We start from the raw sequence: 21,285 nt of genomic DNA on the forward strand, positions 1-21,285 counted from the left end.
GGCCAGGCACTCCTATATAATAAAAGGGTAATATGCAAATTGACCCTAACAGCAGAACCACTGGGAATGACTGGTCACTATGACACACACTGACCACCAAGGGGCAGATGCTCAATGCGGGAGCTGCCCCCTGGTGGTCAGTGCGCTCCCACAGGGGGAGCTCTGCTCAGCCACAAGCCAGGCTGACGGCTGCCAGTACAGCGGTGGTAGTGGGAGCTTCTCCTACCTCCTCAGCAGCGCTAAGGATGTCCGACTGCAGCTTTGGCCTGCTCCCCGCTGGCAAGTGGACATCCCCCAAGGGCTCCCGGGCTGCCAGTTTAGGCCCAATCCCCCAGGGAGCGGGCCTAAGCCAGCAGGTGGTCATCCCCCTAGGTGTCCGGGCTGAGGGACCCTCCCGAGTGCACAAATTTTTGTGCACCAGGCCTCTAGTTGTTCCAATAACTGAGGATTATAATAGTGAACAAGACATATGTACTATCTGCCTATAATTGTTTATAATCATGTGGAGGATACAAATAGGTAAACAGACCATTAAAATGTTATGTGATATAAGGGAACATTTGAGATCTTGCTCCCTGGCATATGTTGTCAGTTTGGCTCAAATAAACTCCTATAAAAATAATAGCCCTAACCAGTTTGGCTCGGTGGATAGAGCATCGGCCTGCGGACTCAGGGGTCCCGGGTTCGATTCTGGTCAAGGGCATGTACCTTGGTTGCGGGCACATCCCCAGTGGGGGGTGTGCAGGAGGCAGCTGATTGATGTTTCTCTCTCATCGATGTTTCTAACTCTCTATCCCTCTCCCTTCCTCTCTGTAAAAAATCAATAAAATATATATATATTAAAAATAATAATAATAATGTTAAGTATAAGTGCTAGAATATTCCCCTATAGGTCTTTGCTCAGCCTATTAGAGCTACAAAAACTAAGTATACTCTCTCTTAAAAGAGCAATGAAAATTTCAACCCCTGTTCATTCCTCTCCTTTTTTTTTCTTCTCTCTTCTAGCCTAAGCAATTTATATTTTTCTTCACATGACCTGAGTTTTTGTTCTTTAAAAAAATTTTTTTTTTTTATTTTGGTCACAAATCTTGGGATATCATATTGTACTATTGCAGTGGTTCTCAATCTTCCTAATGCCGCGACCCTTTAATACAGCTCCTCATGTTGTGGTGACCCCCAACCATAAAATTATTTTCGTTGCTACTTCATAACTGTAATTTTGCTACTGTTATGAATCGTAATGTAAATATCTGATATGCAGGATGTATTTTCATTGTTACAAATTGAACATAATTAAAGCATAGTGATTAATCACAAAAACAATATGTAATTATATATGTGTTTTCCAATGGTCTTAGGCGACCCCTGTGAAAGGGTCGTTTGACCCCCAAAGGGGTCACGACCCATAGGTTGAGAACCCCTGTACTATTGGGACCATTTTTTAAAAAGTGACACTTTGTGTTATGCAGTCTCTAAGATGTCTCCTAATGATCTTTGCCTCATGGTATTCATGCCCCTCTCCTTGAGTGTAGGCTGGAGCTAAAAATGCAGCAAGAATTGAATATTACTTCTGAGATTAAATTATTAAAAAACTGGGGCTTCCATCTTGCTTGTCCTCTCCTGCTCTCCTGCTTCCCTGTTCTGATGGAAGCCAGCTGCCATGTTGTGAGCTGCTTTGAGGAGAAGCCCAGGTGGTAAGGAACTGAGGGGAGGCCATGTCAACAGTCAGTAAGGAATTGAAGCCCTCGGTTTAGCAGCCTATGAGGAATGTCAACAGCTGTGTGAGAGGGCTTAAAATCAGCTCCTTCTTTTATCAGGCTTTCAGATGAGAGCATAGCCCACACTTTGATTCCATTCTGTGAGAGACCTTTCAGCAGAGGCACCAAGACTTCTGATCCACAGAAATTCTCCTGAAATGACAAATATTTACTGTTTTAAGCCACTAAGTTTTGAGGTATAATGTGTTGCACAGTAGATAACTAATACACACATATAACGTGATAAGTATAAAATCATATTTTCTTCCTCTCCTGGGCATTGTTCTTCTAATATCAAGGGTGGCAGCCACTTTACACTGTGAGCTCCTGTGGAGCAGTTAAGTCATCCCCTCAACAGTTCTCACTTGAGTTGTTATCAGGCTGCATCTCCTGTACTTTTGAAGCTGTTTCCTGTGGGGATTTTGTTGTTTTTTGTTTATTTTTAGCTTAAATGCTTGACTTCACATTCTGTTATTCATCTCGTTTTATTTAGTCCATCATCTTAGCTTACCAAGATATTTTGAAATCCTGGTTGTCATTTAACTCTCACTTAGTTTTGTATTTTTCTAAACATATAATCATAAAATATATCATCCCTAAGTCTTTGTTAAAAAGTGATTGGCTGCAAAGATGCACAAATGATGAGTATATCACTAAAAACCACTCTTCATATGCCATTATTCTTTGGATCTCGTATATCCAACTTGTCTTATATACATCTAACTATATCAAAAGATAGCTTATTTATTTCCATTTTGTTTACAAGGGGTTATAAAAAAAAATTGACAACTAGATCACTGAAGAGACCCTTTCACCACAAACACCTAGAGAAATGGTAAAATGACACTTTTTGTTGCATTTTTTTTTTCTTTTGGTTAATCCTCACCCAAGGATATTTTTTCCATTGATTTTTAGAGTAGAAGGGAGGGAGACACAGAGATAAACATAGATATTAGAGAAACGCATCCATTGATTGCCTCCCGCACATGCCCCAACAGGGCCTGGGGATCAAGCCTGCAACCAAGGTACATGCCCTTGATCAGAATTGAACCTGGGACCCTTAAGTCAGAGGGCCAACACTCCAACCACTGAGGCAAACTGGCTAGGGCTTGTTGCTCTTTTTAGTGCACTGCTCATGAGATAAACAAAAGGAAGATTTCCATGTTCCAGAAGCACAGAGAAAACACAAAGCTTAGAGTGATATACGTATGACCTGACATTGCAGATGTCCTGGGGAGATGAAAAGAGCCCCAAATAGCTTGAAGCTTTTGTATGAATGTTCAGTGAGGGACAAGAGATGAGGCCTAGGGCCTGAGTGAGATAGAAAAATTGTAACTGAGATTTTCACATAAAGCTGAAATCCATAAAAGGAAATAATCCCATGAAGTTGAAGGGAAATTTATTCCTCATCTCAAATCTGGATAGAGGGGGAAAGTCTCCCATGAAAAATCAAAATTTCAACTTTTAAGGTAAAAAACTTCTGATCTTAAAAGTTCTTATAAGAAAAAAAGTGTAATTATGTGAGGTGATAGATGTTAACTAAATTTAGTGTGGTAATCATTTCACAATATATTCGTACAGTGGAACCTCGGTTCTCGAATTTAATTAATTCCAGAATGCTGTTCAAGAAGCGATTTGTTCGAAAACTGAATCATTTTTCCCCATTAGAAATAATATAAATTGAATTAATTTGTTCCAGACCCCCACATGATTCCTTGTTTTAACCTTTTTTTATATACAGTACATGTCCAATGTACTATTTAATCTATAAACAAACACATCTTTTGTTTAATTTATCGAGCCATCCCTTGTAGCCTTAAAGGAATCACTTTCAGCATTCATTCCAGGAGTATCTTCCAGGAGGTCAGTATGCAGCATCTTTGTTTTTTCACATATCACTGCCTTTAAAGTGCTGTCACCTAACTGCTTTTCATTTATCCAAATCAACAACAGTTTTTCTATTTCTTCAATTGCCTGTGATCATTGTTTCTTTCACACCCTTAGCGACATTAGTACTCTTGATTGCCTCTTTATGTTTTAAAATTGTGCTAATTGTCCATTTCACCAGCAACAAAAGCAAAAAAAAAAAAAACCACAAAAATATTCACAGCGGAATTTCCTGAGATGTTAACAACAGGAGGTAAACTGACTCTGTAGATAAACTGACTCTGGAATTCTCTCCTTTGTGGACTGAGAAATACTTTGTCATGCTGATGTGTCAGCATGAATGGAAGGGTTGTCAGGTCAATAGCTGAAGCATGATTCAGCAACCAGACTTTTTTTCTGTGAACAACTTGGTCAAGAACTGAATTGTTCAAGATGGGATATATTTGAGAACTGAGGTTTGACTGTATGTCAAATTATTATGTTATACACCATAAATTAAGACAATGTTATATGTAACTTTATAAAATGTTTTTGGATTCAGAGTACAAATTTAAAGCAATCATGTGTGCTGGGAGTTCCAAATTAAGAATTTAACATAAAAATTGTGCCAAGAATCCTGTATAATAAAAGGGTAATATGCAAATTGACCAAACAGCAGAACAACCCATCACTGGAACAACCAGTCACAATGACGTGCACTGACCACCAGGGGGCAGACGCTCAATGCAGGAGCTGCCCCCTAGTGGTCAGTGCGCTCCCACAGGGGAGCTCCTCTCAGCCACAAGCCAGGCTGATGGCTGGTGAGTGGGAGCCTCTCCCACCTCTGCGGCAGCACTAAGGATGTCTGACTATAGCTTAGGCCCGCTCCTCACATGGGCCTAAGCTATCAGTCGAACATCCCTCAAGGGCTCCTGGACTGTGAAAGAGTGCAGGCTGGGCTGAGGAGACCCCCTCCCATTGCACGAAATTTCATGTACCGGGCCTCTAGACTTAAATAATGATCAACAATCTGAAGGAGACCATCTTTTAAAAGGTTTTTAAAAATCAGAGAAGGTGGAGATACCAGAAAGAAATTATAAGCCTATAAAAAAAATAGGTAGAACTTTCAGATATAAAAAAATTAGTGCGTAGACTAGACACAGAGTAAATTCGTGAAATGTTAGATAGATTTGATATCGGTGGAACAACATCTTTACTGAAAAAACAAAATTGCCAACATAGAATTCTAGACCCGGTATAAGTATCTTCAAAAATAGAAGTGAAATAATTTTTTCAGACATACAAACTCTGAAAGAACTTGTCATTCATTGACCTGCACTGAAAGAAATGTTAAAGGAAATCCTTCAGGAAAAAAGGAAGTGATGTCAAAGGAAAATAAGATTCTGCATAAAAGAATAAGAAAAAGCACCAAACATGATAAGAATTTCATAAGAACTGCAGTCGGCCCTAGATATTCACAGGGGTATTGATTGCAGGACTTACCTGATGATACCAAAATCTGCAGGTACTCAAGTCCCTTATATAAAATGGGAAAGAACAATGAATACAGTTTGCAGATCAAAAATACTGTTTTGACTAGTGGCTGGTTGACTCCATAGATGTAAATAAAACCCATGGATACAGAGGGCTGACTGTATTTATTGAAAAAATTCCACATATATATAAGTGGACGCATGCAGTTCAAACCCATTTGTTTAAGGGTCAACTGTATACCATCTTTTTTATTATTTAAATTTATTTAAAAGACAACTGGCTGTTTAACCAAACATAATGACAAAGTAGCATGATGTTCATAACACTATATATGTAAAATTTATATGTATGACAATAATTGTATAAATGCCAAGAGGTAGAGAGAAATGGAAGTATACTATTGTCAGGTTCTTATGCTATACATAAAGTGGTATAATATCACTTGAAGGAAGACTATAAGTTAAAGATATATACTACTAGCTCTAACACAACCAATAAAATAACAGATCAAAATGTTAGAGCTTCTAAGCCAACCAAAGCGATAAAAACAGAATCATATGATAGTTCTCAGTTACTCATGGAAAAAACAGTAAGAGGGAAAAGGGGAAAGAACAGATGGGAAAATAGAAAACTAGTAGTAAGATGATAAATTTAAACCTAACAAGTTATCAGTAATCACATTAAATGTATATGGTCTAAAGCCCATTAAAAGGCAGAGGCCATCAGATATTGTGAAAAAGGGAGACCCAAATATAAACTACCTACAAGAAATGCATTTGAGCTATAATAACAAATAGGTTAAAAGTAAAATGATGGAAGAAGATAAACCATGCAAACACTAGTCAAAAGAAATCTGGAGTGGAGCAGCTCTGTTAATATTAGTCAAAGTAGATTTCAGAGCAAAGAATATTACCAGAGATAAAGGAGATCATTTCACAATGATAAAGTGCTCAATCCCTCAGGAGGACATAGCAATCCTAAATGTTTATGCACCCAATAAACATAGCTTTGAATTTTTAAAGTAAAACCTGATACAGCCCTAGCCAGTTTGGCTCAGTGGATAGAGCATCGGCCTGCGGACTGAAGGGTCCCAGGTTCAATTCTGGTCAGAAACACATGCCCAGGTAGTGGGCTCAATCCCCAGTAAGGGGTGTACAGGAGGCAGCTGATCAATGGTTCTCTCTCATCATTGATGCTTCTATCTCTCTCTCCCTCTCCCTTCCTCTCTGAAGTCAATAAAAATAATATATATATAGATAGATAGATAGATAGATAGATAATAAAAATGTTTTTAAAAACATATAACTTTAGGAGGAAAAATAGGCACATTCACAATTATAGTCAAACTTTATACTTCTCTCTCAATAATTGATTGAACATATCAATAATTGATAGAATAAACATTCAGGAAGTCAATAAGTTATAGAAGATTTGAACAACACATCAATGTTTTCATTGACATCTGTGGAACATCCCATTTAACTGAAACAAAATATACATTCTTTTCAAATGTGTATAGAACGTTTCAAGGTAGGCCATATTCTGGGCCATAGATAAGTCTCAATAAATTTGGAAAACTTCAAGCCTTGCAGGGTCTGTTCTTTTATCAAAATGGAATTAAAGTAGAATCAATAATAAATCTCTGGAAAATCCCCAAATACCAAGGAAGCTAATAATCCACATCTAAATAATCCATGGGGTACAGAAAAAAATCATAAGAGAAATCAGAAAGTATTTTGTACTGAGTGAATATGAAAACACAATGTAGCAGAATTCACGGGATGCTGCTAAAGGGGAAATTTATAGCACTAAACACCCATGTTAGAAGAGAAGAGGGTCTCAAAGTAGTGACCTCAGCTTCTACATCAAGAAACCAGACAGAGAAGAAAAAAAGGAAACCTAAGCTGAAGCAGAAGAGAGATCATATCAGAAGTTCATGAGATAGAAGGCAGAAAATAGAGAAAAGTCAATGACACCAAAAGCTGTGGAATTTTTTGTTTGTCTGATTTTTGTTTTCTCAAATCAATACATGGCTTTTATTGCATCTTTAAAATATCACAATAGCCCTGGCCACTGTGGTTCAGTGGTTAGAGTGTCAGCCCAGGCTCCGAAGGGTTGCTAGTTTGATTCCTGGCCAAGGGCGTGTCCCTGGGTTGCAGTTTTAATACCCAGGCCCTGTTGGGTGTGTGCAGAAGGCCAATCGATGTGTCTCTCTCACATTGATGTCTCCTCTCCTCTCCTGTCTCTCTTTCTCTCTCTCTCCCCCTCCCTTCCACTCTCTCTAAAAATCAATAGAAAAATATCCTCCAGTGAGGATTAACAAAATATATATATCACAAATAAGTCTGAGGAATCATTTGGCATCTTGCTGGTGCTGTAGCCAGACAACTTAGATCTTATTCATCAGCCTACTGAACTGTTCCTTTTTCAGAAATGTACATATCATCCAAAAATTTTCTGATATCCTTGTTTTTAACTGTTGTAGCTTGCTCAATCAATACAGCTGAATTTCATACAAGTTCAGTGTTGTTTCCTTCAAGTATTAACTCATCTTTCTGGGCTTGAGAGACTGACCAAGCAATGCCTGACCTCATCTGAACCCTGTGGTTATACGTATTTTTCACCCAAGAAATTTCTTATTTCAACAAGAGAGCCATTCTCCTGAATAACAATGTTGATGGGGAAGTGAGCATACACAGACCTCATCTTGTAACGGAAGACCATGATCATGTTCTGTCCATGACTGCAGATAGTGCGAATGGTGGCCAGTTCCTTTCTGTTTGCCCACCATTTGTCAATCCAAAGTCTCTTCTTTTTCCTTCCAAGGAGACTGAGTTCTACATTGATGTGATTGAAGTCCCTCCGGAGGGTGCCTCTGGGGCCCTTCACCATAACTGCATATCCCTTCAGAGTGATGGTGACATTTTCTGAAATGTAGACAGTTGGATTGCTCAGAATGGTTTTCATCCTCGCAGTAGATGAGGCAAAGCTAAGCTGTGTTTTGTTTTTGTTTTGAGAAGATCAATAAAGTGATAAATCTCTAGTCAGACTTACCAGAGAGATAGAGACAATGCAGGTTACCAATATTAGGAATGAGAGAGTGATATTATAGATTCTAGAGATATTTAAAGGAAAATAAGGAATATTATGAACAACTTTATGCTAATAAATTTTACATCTTACATGAAATGAACAAATCTTTGAAAGTACAAACTGCTACAGTCACTCAAGAAGAAAGAGATAATCCTAATAGTCCTATATCTAGTGAAGAAATTGACTCTATGATTAAAATCTTCCCACAAGGTAAACTCCTGGTCCAGATGGCTTTACTGATGAACTTTGCCAAACAAGGAAGAAACAATACAAACTCTGAGAAATTGAAGAAATAAAAGACTTTTTAACTCATTTTATGAATTCAGCATTTTCAGATACTAAAACTAAACAGAGACAGTTTAAGAAATCTGCAGACCAACATCCCCCATGAAAATAGATGTAAGAAATCTAACCAAAATGTTAGCAAATCAAATTAATCTATATATAAAAAGGATAGTACATCACAACCAAGTGAGGTTTTCCCAGGTTTATACCCAAAGAAATGAAAACAGGGACTGAAACAGATATTTGTATACCCATGTGCATAGCAGCATTATTCATAATATCCAAACGGTGGAAGAAAAGGTGCTGCATACATATAAAGGAATTTTGACATGCACTACAACATGGATGAATCTTGAAGACTTATGCTAAGTGAAATAAGCCAGTCACAAAAAGACAAATATGGTGTGATACTACTTATATGAGGTAGTAGTCAAACTTGTAAAGGCAGGAAGTAGAATGGTGGTTGCCAGGGGCTGGGGGAAGGTAAATGGGGAATTAGTGCTTAATGGGTACAGAGTTTCTATTTGGGAATATGAGAAAGTTCTGGAGAGTGGATGGTGGTAACGTTTATACAATAATGTAAATGTATTTAATGCCACAGCATTGTACACTCAAAAATGGTTAAAATGGTAAATTTTATGTCTTATTTTACTACAATAAAAAAGAGATTGCATATATAAATTTCTTAGTACAATACCTGAAACATAGTTCATCAGTGCATAAATATTAATTCCTCTCAAATAAGGTGGAGGGGGAACTAGTGTTGACAAAGATGTGGAAAAATTGGGGCCCTTTTACACTGCTGGTGGGAATGTAAAATGGTGTAGCCACTTTGGTAAATAGTTTGTCAGTTTCTGAAAGAGTTAAAAATAGAGTTACCTTGTAACATAGTATTTATACTCCTAGTTATACAGGGGTTGGCAAAAGTAGGTTTATAGTTGTTCGTAATAAATAATACAGTGATTAATAAGTAATAATACAAGAATAAACTCTGTTTTGTGTACTTACAACTGTAAACTACTTTTGCCCATCCTGTATACTCAAGAGAGTTGAAAGCATGTATTCACACAAAAACTTGTACACAAATATTCATAGCAACATTATTCATAATAGCCAAAAAGTGAAAACAGCCTAAATTTTCATCAGTGGATGAATGGATAAATAAAATGTGGTATATTGATATAATGAATTATTATTTGGCCATAAAAATAGGAATGAAGTACTGATACATGCTATAACATGGATGAACTTGAAATCATGCTAATAGAAAGAAAGTAAACACAAAAGACCACACATTGTATGATTGCATCTATATGAAATAATAAAACAGGAAAATCCATAGAGACAGGAAGTAAATTAATGGTTTTCCAGATATGGGAGAAGGGGAATTTGAGGATATGGGTTTATTTTAGAGCTGAGGGTGATGTTCTGGAAAATTTTTCATGATGACTATACAACATTGTGAATATACTACAGACCGCTGAATGGTTTCAATGGCGAATTCTGTATTATGTGAAATTTATCTCAATAAATATTTTTTAAATCAATCAGTGATACCAAAACCAAAGACATTGCAAGAAAGGAAGACTACAGTCCCTGTATCTCACAAGAACTTAGATGTAAAATCCTCAAAAAAACACTAGTAAATTCAATAATATATAAAGAGAATTATGTACCATGACCAAGTAGGATTTATTCCAGATATTGAAGGCTGGTTCAGCATTTGAAAATTAGTGTAATCCATTCCATCAAAAGGCCAAAGAAGAAAAGATCGTATGATCATATCAACTGATGCAGAAAAAGCATTTGATAAAATCTGACATCCGTTCATGATAAAAAAAACAAAACAAAACAAAAAACAACTTTCAGCAAATTACGAATAGAGAGAAACTTCCTCAACTTGATAAGGAGACATGGACAAAAAACCCACAAACCTATAGTTAACATCATACTTGTGAGAAACCAGATGCTTTCCCTTCAAATCAGGATCAAGGCAAAGATGTCCTTTCTTACCACTGCCATTCAAGAAGTATAGGCTTCAAGCCCAGGTTTCTGAAGCTTAATGATATGTATGACCTTTAAAGGATTTCTTTTTGAATAAAAGAATTCTGTCACCCTAAAAAGAGTATGTGTGGGGGGTTGTTTTTTGTTTCTTTTTCAGAGTCATAACCTGACACAGAGAAAGAAAACCAACTTGGCCGAGAGACTAGGGTTTTAATTCCAGCTCCGTCACTCATTGGTTGTCTACCTTTGAACAAGTCACTGAACTCCTCTTTCTCCTCTGTCACATGATGGCAGCTCAGAGGGCTAACATCCCCGCTTCCCCCCACCCCCCTTATCTTGTGGGCCACTGTCATCCCCTTGGACTTAGAAAGTAATAAATAGGAGGTCAAAGGTCCCTTCATGAGAAAAAGGGGCAAAGTGCTGGGAGCCATGTTCTGCCTAAAATAGACGCAGGTACACTTGGACCCATTAGAGCAGTGGTTGCCAACCAGTGGTCCGTGAGGTCCGAAAGGTTGGCGTCCGCTGCATTAGAGAGTTTGCTTTTATCCCATTGTTGGTGGAACTTAATTAAACATCTGATGACACAGACATGACAGATCTTCAGAGTTTCTCCAGGAAGTGACTCTTTTAGTTAAAGACGTTTTTTCTTGATTGTGGCTGATACTCTGAAAGGCAGACATTTACTGTAGAGAAGTTGTAATATTGCTTCTATACCTTTTTTGTAACCCTTTGATTCTCATGATTCAAATACCAAATTTTAAAACATCAGGCATTTGGTGAAATGACTGTCCTGTGGGTATTCACTCTGGTTCTGAGCGTATTGTTGGGAGTCAACCTGAAAGGGCCATCTTGCCAAGGCCAAGTATGTCTGTAAAATGAGGCAACCCCCCACTCTTGCAGGGTCACTGTAACTGAGATAATGGATTTAAGTACCTGGTACTTGTTAGACACACAGAAACTGGCAGCTGATCAGAATGGGAAACTGCTGTCTTCTCCGTCACTGCATCACACCTGTGATCAGTCTGCTCTGCTCACCAGACTGGACCCAGCAGGCCCAGGTTCCAGGATGTTCATCTCCGTTTATTCCAGTCAGCTCTGTTCAGTGGCCACAGCCCCCTCTTTCTTACCCCCTGGGATTGTATATTAAGAAGAAAGCGAATATTTTACTGATTTTATTTGGTAATTGTGAAGCCACTAGACCAGCCGTGGGCAAACTACGGCCCGGGGGCCGGATCCGGCCCATTTGAAATGAATAAAACTAAAAAAAAAAAAAGACCGTACCCTTTTATGTAATGATGTTTATTTTGAATTTATATTAGTTCACACAAACACTCCATCCATGCTTTTGTTCCGGCCCTCCGGTCCAGTTTAAGAACCCATTGTGGCCCTCGAGTCAAAAAGTTTGCCCACCTCTGCACTAGACCTTGACCAAAATACTGAACTGTATTGTGCCTCAGTTCCCCAGGGAGATGGAGTAAATGACATGAGTGAACTCTGAAGTTGTGCGGTGCAATAATTCTATGATGTTGTTGCTCTTGTGTATGAGCAACCCTAGGAAATATGTTCTCATCACATATATGTACTTTGACATAAGGGATATTTCATTCACTTTTATTTAGCACTTGGGCCTAATTCTGCCCTCCATTCCAAGTGTTTGATTTCTTACAGACAGTTGATCTAGAACTTTGTTGTAGATTTATAAGCCAGACTTCATCTATAAGAGCTCGGATGTGCCCCTTTACAGTGGCATGCCCTCACCGCAGCTGAGAACCCCTCTCCTACCCGTGCTAGCTTGTTTGGGAGGGGAGGGGAGAACGATGCATCTCTGTGGGCCATGCTTTACCAGCCTCCTTTAGGATACTTCATGGGTTGTTTTCTTGCCTCTTGGTTTTCAGCACATCAGAGCAGAGTGACGATGATCCTGTTTGTCCTGGAGCTGGAGTGGGTGCTGAGCACGGGACAAGACAAGCAGTTTGCCTGGCACTGCTCTGAGAGTGGGCAACGCCTGGGAGGTTATCGCACCAGTGCTGTGGCCTCGGGCCTGCAGTATCCTTTGCTGGAGAAAATTCCTTGGTGGGAACTTAGCTGCTGACTTATTTCTTTCAAGAAAATTTGGGGGATGTGCAACTTGAAAGTTTTTTTATTTGCTAACTTACCCTGCTGATTAAGATACTCATAGACTTTTCTAATGAACAATTCCTCATGTAGGAGGAGTAAAGTGAGCTTATTTCACCTAAAATAAGTAGATTGTGGTCTACTATGATCCAAAGCCTGACATCTAGCTAGAACACAGCCCAGATTGTGAGTCTCAGCTGTCACAAGCAATTGCAAAACATGAGGATAAAACCATCACTGAAATACAGTCTTTTATTTTTGTACAGAACTAATTTACACATAGATACTAAGGTTGTGAACATGCCCATTGGTGCCTGGCATAAGAACCACAGTATTCCTATTCATTTAAAAAATATTTGAGAGGCTACCGTGCCAGGACTTGAGTAGGTCAGCTGGTATCTACAGGCTTTGTTCCAGGTCCAAGACTTCTCCAGGATATGTAGAATGGTATTATTTCTATCTCCCAAGTCTCCAGGAGCCATGTGCTCAGTGTGAACACCTGCTAATGCTGAGTAATCCTCACATCTGGCCTCCAGCAAGCACAGGCTTAATAAGTTTGGATAATGCTACTGTTGCAAGGACCCTGCCTTAGATTTAAAAGATGCAGAACTCTCTTCACCTTCTGGAAAATAAGAAAATAGGCGGGAACAGATCACTTGTCAGCCAAAGTAGGAAGAAATAGTAAGATTTGCTTTCAGGTTTTTCACCTTATTTGTAAACTTGCTTATTCAGCAATTCTCAACAGTCTGAAGAAATACTTTACTGTTTCTTTGCAGTAGCTATATTTTTGTGTGTATGGGGTAATGTCACTTTTTTTTCCTCACTGGAAGAACAAGATGAAGAAATTAAGAATGGCTTTTGTAGAATGTTGTAAAATGACAAATTACCAAGAAGACTAGAAGCAAGGACAGTAAGAAATGAAGAGCAGAATCAACTTTCCTTTGAGAGGGTGGTACCACCTGTTAATAAAAGAAATTCCAAAGTTTACTTTTTAAAGTAAATGAATTGGCATGAATTCTCTTGCCAGTACATTAGTGATTTCTTACAGCGTTAGAGCTGAAAGAGCCTGAGACCGTCCAGTCCAATGCCTCATTTCCCAGATGAGTGAGCTGAAGCCCAGGAATCGTCATGGGCCCTATGTGTGGCCGCCCAGCTAGGATGTAGGAAAATCACCGCTAGAACCTAGATTCTGCTTGGACTGCTGTTTTTCCCCATCATACTGCATTACTCTTTTGAGAACAGAACTAATGGCAGCAATGTAATTTGTTCTTAATATGCTGGCTTCTCTATTACTAGCCACACCTAGTGATTTATCATCTATATCACTAACCAAACCAAGGAGTAGAATATAAAGATCTTGCCCTTAAGAAGTTTTTTTTTTATTGATTTTAGAGAGAGAGGGAGGGGAAAGGAAAGAGAAACATCGATGTGAGAGAGAAACATCTATCCACTGCCTCCTTTACACCCCCTATTGGGGATTGAGTTGCAACCTGACTGGGAATCAGTGCACGGGATGATGCTCAACCAAGCCACTCCGGCCAGGGCGAGTTTACTTTTTAAACTATTTGAAAATGAAACACAAAAACACAGAGTTAAACTTGACTTGACTTTGGTAGTTTTTGTCCCTTGTTTTTCGACTGTTTCCTTTGGCCACAGCCATGTGGTTTTATCAAGCAAAGTGTGTGTGTGTGTGTGTGTGTGTGAGAGAGAGAGAGAGAGAGAGAGAGAGAGAGAGAGAGAGAGAGAAAGAGAGAGAGAGAGAGAGAGAGAGCAAGCCTGTGGCTTCATTTCCCAGTATCCACGACTATCCAGTCTAATCTTGCTATTAAGGTGGAGGGGAATTGCAATACTACAGACAGACAGGCCCTTGGAGAAGATTCCGTTACCTCCATTAGCTCTGCCTCTCTAGCTCCAATTTTGGAGCCACAGTGCCAGCCAGCTCTTACTACTAGGAGCATATACATTCCTGATAATTTTCCAGTGCTGCACATTGATGGCATACAGTGCTGCCCTTGCCAGAGTCTCTCTTCTTTTAGGCCTCTTAATGGAGAGTAAATATGCAATGAAGTAGGGGAATAAAGGAAGACAGAGACTGACCAGTTTACAAATTGAATTCTTTCTGAATAACCTCAAAATCTTTGATTGTGTTGGCTAAAGATCTGAATCTTCAGATATTAAACAGTCTAAATAATAATAATAATGCAGAGAAGGATAGAAAAAGAATAATTACATTTGCAGTCCCTGAGGGCTTATATAGTGTTTCTATTTAATGTTACTTTGTTCACCATGAATACAGTAAGGTAAAGTAAAAACAAAAAAGAACTAATTCTCAGTTTTCATAGTGTTGAAACTAAAGGCTCAGAGAGGCTCAGGTAGCTTACGTGACTCTCCAAGGTCACATAACTGTTACCTGAGAACCAGGAATAGAATTTGAGTTTGGTAATCTTTTAGCTACTTCTCTGCATAACCGGATACTGTAGAATGGAGCTATTTCTCAGAAGTCCCATGGCAGTTGAAGTTAGGAAATAGAACTGTTTCCCTCCCCACTTCATAGTCCATAAATTTGTCAATACTCTATCCAGCCTCACCTTTCAGTTCTGTCATTTGGCCTTTTTTTAAAATCATATCTTCCACAAAATAATTCAGATACTCTTCATTTTAACATTCTCTTCATGTCGGAGATATTTTCAAGATGTCACCCTACATAGTGAAATGCCTTTCCACCAAGTCGTCTCTTAGATCTGTTCCTATTCTGGGAACGAGTACTGAAAAGCTATTAAGGTTTTCATATTTCCTCATGTCATATTTAATGCCAATCACTCTGGCTTTGAGGTTGTACTATACTTTTATTTCAGCCCTCTTCCAAATAGCTTTTGTTGAGTGGGACTCTTATAAACTCTTAGGTTTTGTTTGTCTTTTAAACAATATATTCATTATATTTCAATAAATTGCTTTTTTTTAATGCTCTTATTGTCCCACCTTTGGCCAATAAGAGCCTCATCATATTGGTTCCTGTGTCTTTTTTTTCTTGATAAATAAAACCAAACGTTTATTTACAGCAAAGAATTCCAACACTGGATCTGTTACAGATGAAGGACAAAGTATTATATATACACACACAACAAGGGGTGGCAGGGCTGTAACGAGTATAGTTTTCCCACATTTACGGGTCTACCATTTCAGTTTTAGTGGAGACAGTGGTTCTGCTCCTACCTCTCAGGTACATTGACAAGACTGAGGGGCAGGTCTTCTCACTGGATGGCATGTGAGGAAAGGGGAAGGTAGGAGGAAAATAAGGTAGAAAGCTTAAAACCGAAGTAGTGTGGCCACACCTTTCATCAGCTCTTAAAGCATTGTTAACATGAAACCTACATAGACATTTTTCTTTTGTAAAAAGCAATTAAGTTTACCCAGCAGCTAAGTGAATTCAAAATGGCCAAGTCAAAGAAAATTAAAAAAGATTTTGCCTTCCCCCTCTTCCCAGCTATAGAGCATATTGGGAGATGAAAGGAGAGAGGACCAAGGTAAAGAGCCTGGGAGGGAAGGTTATTGAAGTTTTCAACTAAAGTGAAACTAAACTTATAAATGATTTGGATTTAGAGTTAGGCCAATAAGACATGATTCATCCCTGTGTCTTTTTTATATCCCCATAGCTTCTGATCGTTTCCTTGCTTTTTGACACAACTGTCTTAAGTTCATCTTGTACCTTCCCATTCCACTCCTGCAATCAGCCACTTCTTTTAGTGAGGAATAGTATTTAGAGATAGTTAGAAAATATATGTATGTGTATTTTTTTAAATAATAAATTATCAGCGCATATAATATTTCAATAATAATAGTAATATTGTAATAACAAGACTACTGGATGAGGTTTTAGATTTCTTTGTATTTCTCATTGTCCTTAAATATGTTCTACAAAGGATGCACAGTCAAAATGCTGTGCTTTGAAGTCACTTGAAATAATTGTGTTAACTATGTGGTTATATCACCAATTTGATAATTAGGTTCATTCATTTTACAATATTGTCAATTTGGGGGATTTTTTAATTTTATAAATATTTTTAATGTGTAAAAGTATTACAAGATTATAAAATGGAAACTCTATAACAAGAGCGAAGTCTCATTCTCATTTCTGCCCCCTCAACTTGTTTCTCCCTTCTCCATAGGCAGCCATTTTTGTTAGATCTTGATTTATCCTTCCAGGGTTTTCTTTTCTAAATATGAGCACACATACACTTATATTTATATTTTCTCCTTTTTTACACAAAGGTAGTAAAACATATAACCCCCCCACACACACTTAATAATATATCCTGAAAGTTACTCCATGTCAGTTTGCTTATGGAGGTCTTTTTTTCCTCCCTCTGCATGGATATGTCATAGTTAAATTAGTAAGTCCCAGTTTCATGGGCTTTTGGGTTGTTTTCAAACTTCAGTTGTTACCATAATGCAGAGTGAATAGCCTCCGTCATGTGTCTTGTCTTTTTGCCATTGTATTCCCGGACAGATCTCTAGAGGCAGGATTATTGCTAGGCATTATCAACCAGGAAATCTCACTAGAGACTCAGCACCTTCGACTTGTACTGGTCACATAGGCAGCCTCTGCGTGGCATGTACCAAACTTTCAGACTCTCACAAGGAAAGTGGGTGTTTGTCATAAACCATATTGTTTGTGCAGTTAAGGCACAGTTAGCCACTCTTGTCTGTTAGTGGCGGAAACCCTCCCAAAATCCAAGTTCCCAGATGCCATGTCAGCCTTTTAGACAACCTTTCAAAGGATAGCAGTCAGACCTGCTAGGTTAATGCGTTTTTGCATAGCAACATTTTCATTTCTTGAACTATTCATATATTTTCCCCATTTTTCTATTAGGCTTATGGTTTTTTTCTTGATTGCTCTTTTTATATATTAGAGATTTGGGCCTTTTGTGACTTACTTTGCAAATATGTTTTTTTTTTTCAATTGGTCTTTTAGCTTTACTTATTGCATTTGTTTGTTGTTTGTGTTTTTGATAGTAATAGCTTTTTCCACTAGGGTTATAAAGGAACTCTTCCATCTAGACCTTTCATATTTTTTTAATTTTTTACATTGAGATCTCTAATTCATATGGATTTGTCCTGGTATATAATGTGAAATACAAATCCTATTTAATTTTTCCAAATGACTATTCAGTTTGTGTCAGTATCCTTTTTTTAAAAAAAAAAATCCATCTTTATTAGTTGAAGAGCCACCTTTAGTAGACATGTAACAAATTTCTCTATGCTTTTAGGTCTGTTTCTAGACTTTCTGTTCTGTTCCAGTGGTCCATTTGTCAATTATGCATCTGTGCCACACTTTTAATTAAAGAAATTTTATAACGTTTTAATATCTGATAGGGCTAGCTTTCCCCATCACATGGCATATTACTGTTATTTTCAGAATATTCCTGGCGTTTCTTGCTTATTTGTTTTTCTTTAGAATCAACATATCTAACTCAAGGAAGAAAACATGTTGATATTTTTATAGGAATTATATTAAATTTATAAATTCATGTCAGAATTGACATCTTTATCATGTTGAGTCTTACTGTCCACTAATACTGTGTTTTCATTTTGTTATGTCCACTTTTGTATCTTTCTTACATTTATTGTTTTTATAAATCCCTCCACTCATTTGAGAAAAATCCTTAATGCTTATATGATAGATTCGATGTTGAAACCCGGCATGTGTTTATTGGTGACCATTCAGGCCAAGTAACCATCCTCAAACTGGAGCAAGAAAACTGCACCCTGGTCACAACATTCAGAGGACATACAGGTGGGACTGAAAGCAAAATCCATGTGCTACTTGCTCTCTCAGGGAGCTTGCACGTGCTGCATGTTCTGGTTTCAGATAAGATGTGAATGTGACAGGGTATACTTTGGGCTTATACAAAGATACACATGATACACTTAACTGATTTCAGAATGGTTCATTAGAATATAATGTCAGAAATTTTCACCATCAATACAAACAAAAGAGGACTCAATCTATTTTGAAAATGTTAGCAGTTTGGTTCTTCGTCATATTGCCCCAGAGAGAGCCAGTGTTGGCACATGTTAATGAGACATTGTTTGAGACTATGTGGCAACTGCAGAAACCCCCGAAAGCCAAAAGGACAGCTGCCTCAGTCTGTCCTTGCCATCATTGGATCTAGGAGATGGCGGGCAAGACTGACTCCCACTTCCAAGACAAGTGAAATGAAAAATATGTTCATCATGGGTAACCAGGTTGTATGAAAAGGTAAAAGTTGTTCTTTAACTTCCCTTCCTTTTGGGCTCTTTCCCGTTTAAAACCCAAGACTCCCTTTATGTTACTAGCCTGCTCAGAGTCATTTAAACAAGGTAATGTAAAATATACCCACAGCCTTTGGAAGTCTTGAATAGGTGATGATGATTAATTTTTTACTAGTATTTTTAATGTGTGATGTTAACCTTGGAAAATAAGTCACTGCCTGTTTTCATGGTTTTTAATGGGCTTTATCTTCTGCAGATTACACCCGTGGTTGAGTACACAGCAAGGTTAATATTGAGTTTAGGCATCATATAAGAACAAAAGTAGGTGAATGAGGGTGTAAAAAGGGATAGTACCTAGGTCATAAGGGATTTCCTAAAGGGAAAAAAAGGAATGGGAGAAAATTGAACCCAGAGAAAAAGATTCTTAAAAGATCATCTGAATTATCTCTACGTTTGGGAGGAAAGATACACAGAAACATCCCCTGTGGCTAGGACTCAGTTCTCTCTGATTGGATTACTCTTTTTAGCCACTTATATCCTGGCCAATCCTGGCCTGGTAGGGTCCAGAACTCTCCCACCTCAGGAATCTTAAACTTCTATGTTTCACTGCTAACTTCAATCTCCTAATCTTTTGCTTCCCTAAACCCTTATTCCAACTCCACTTGCTCTTCCCCTTGTTGAGAAGTCCGCTCCTTGATCCCTCATTGCTCTATGTTTCCAGCCCATCTTTTATTCCTTCCCAGTGTAGCCCTTTTAGCCATGTGCTTCCCAACATGCTCAGCTCAGGGCCCCTTTGTTCTTCCTCTGTAAATTTTGTCCGTGGTTCACTCACTATCCACGCTCTCTCCTTGTGCTGTCAGCCACTGACTGGGTCAGGACCCAGCTGCAAGTTATGTTGGGAGTCTTAGCCCATCATCACAGGTGCGGATTCATCATCCCAGTGCAGAGTCAGGAACTGCCTCTTAACCCCTGCACGTGATTACTGATCCTCAGTACACTCCTGCCATTCCCTTAACAGCTTTCTCAGACCTTCCCCACTCTCCCTCAGCCCCCACTGCCTCCCATTCCAGCCGCTTCCTACAAAGAAAAATAGATGTTATCAGATAGAAGCTTTAAAAAAATATTTTTTTGCCCACCCATTTTCTCCCCAACAAACTTTTCTACCCGCTCCTTCTCTTTCCCTTCTGCCTGGAGCAGGAACCTGCTGTCCTCTGGCCCTAGGCTCAGTCTCCTCAGTCTCCTCAAAGTCATTCCCTTCTCTCCCTTTTGACTAACTCACTCTTAATTTATTAACATGCTAAGGTTTCTTGCCTCTCTGATAAAAACAAACAAAAATCCTCTCAGTCCATGTCCTGTTGTAGCAATGTCTTTAATAGCAATGTTTTTTCTCTTCTTAAAAAATAGTGGTAAACTATACCTAATCTTAAGTTTACAATTTTAATCATTTTCTACTGTGCAGTTCAATGGCATTAAATACATCCACACTTTTTTGCAACTATCACCCCACCATCTATCTACAGAACATTTTTCATCTTGCAAAATGGAAACTTTGTACCCATTAAACACTAACTCCCCTCTTTCCCCCAGGCCCTGGCAAACACCATGCTGCTTTCTGTTGTCTATGAATTTGACTACTACCATTCCTCCTGTGAATAGAATCATAGTATTTGTTTTCTGACTGGCTTATTTCATTTAGCATAATCTTCATGTTATAGCAAACAGCAGTGCTTTAAAAGAATATCCTTTTCCTAGCTGCTTCAAATTCTTCATCTCCCATTTCCTTTCCAGCCACCTGTAATTTGGCTGTCTCATCACTCCACTCAAACTGCTCTCCCCAAGGTAGCCAGCCAATGGCCTGCTGTTTGCTAAGTCCAGTGGACATGGTTCAAACTATGCCCTACTTAAACCTTTCAGCGGCGGCATTTTACGTTGCGATTCCTTCCTGCGTGTAACTGGCCTCCTTTGGCTTCTGTGACACGTGCTGTCTTCCAGTTTTCTTCTGCATCTCCAACTGCTCTTTCCCATCTCCTTTGTGTCTCTGTGCTTTCTGCCCTGGACCCTTGTCTCTTTACACCTGTGAGCTCTCTAGTTGATCTCAGGCTCTATTCTCAGTCACCGAATTAAAAGGCACAGTCACTGTCCTAAAATTTCTTACAGCCCAGTGAGAGAGACAAAAGCTAAACCAGTAATTCTAGTGCCTGGTGGCAAGGACAGTGGGGAAGCAGGCCCTAAGTGTCTCCAAGAACCAAGAATGGGCACCAGCTTGGATGCAAGTGGGAGTTAGTCAGGGAAGGCCTCCCCAGGGAAGGTGTGGTTTGAGTTTAGATCTTTGGGGGAGGAGTACTAGTAAGTGTTGAATTCATGGAAAAGTAAGAACAATCTAGGCAGGAAAAAAATCCGCATGGTCCGAGGCATGGAG

At 38.7% G+C, this 21,285-nt stretch overlaps 1 protein-coding gene and 1 pseudogene across 1 annotated transcript in view; one reads left to right on the top strand and one right to left on the bottom strand.

Annotated features, from left to right (window-relative positions):
• Positions 1-21,285, top strand: part of WDFY2 (WD repeat and FYVE domain containing 2) — a 221,229-nt gene that overhangs the window by 157,244 nt on the left and 42,700 nt on the right. The window contains exons 5-6 of the mRNA XM_070409110.1: positions 12,395-12,545; positions 18,296-18,408. Of these exons, the coding sequence (XP_070265211.1) occupies positions 12,395-12,545; positions 18,296-18,408 (264 nt within the window). The remainder of the gene's footprint in view (positions 1-12,394; positions 12,546-18,295; positions 18,409-21,285) is intronic.
• LOC139005089 (large ribosomal subunit protein uL6 pseudogene) lies at positions 7,514-8,084 on the bottom strand (annotated as a pseudogene).

This window comes from Myotis yumanensis, unplaced genomic scaffold, assembly GCF_028538775.1.
Source record: "Myotis yumanensis isolate MYYU_CA2020_CCGP unplaced genomic scaffold, mMyoYum1.0.hap1 SCAF_3, whole genome shotgun sequence".
Lineage (NCBI taxonomy): Eukaryota > Metazoa > Chordata > Mammalia > Chiroptera > Vespertilionidae > Myotis > Myotis yumanensis.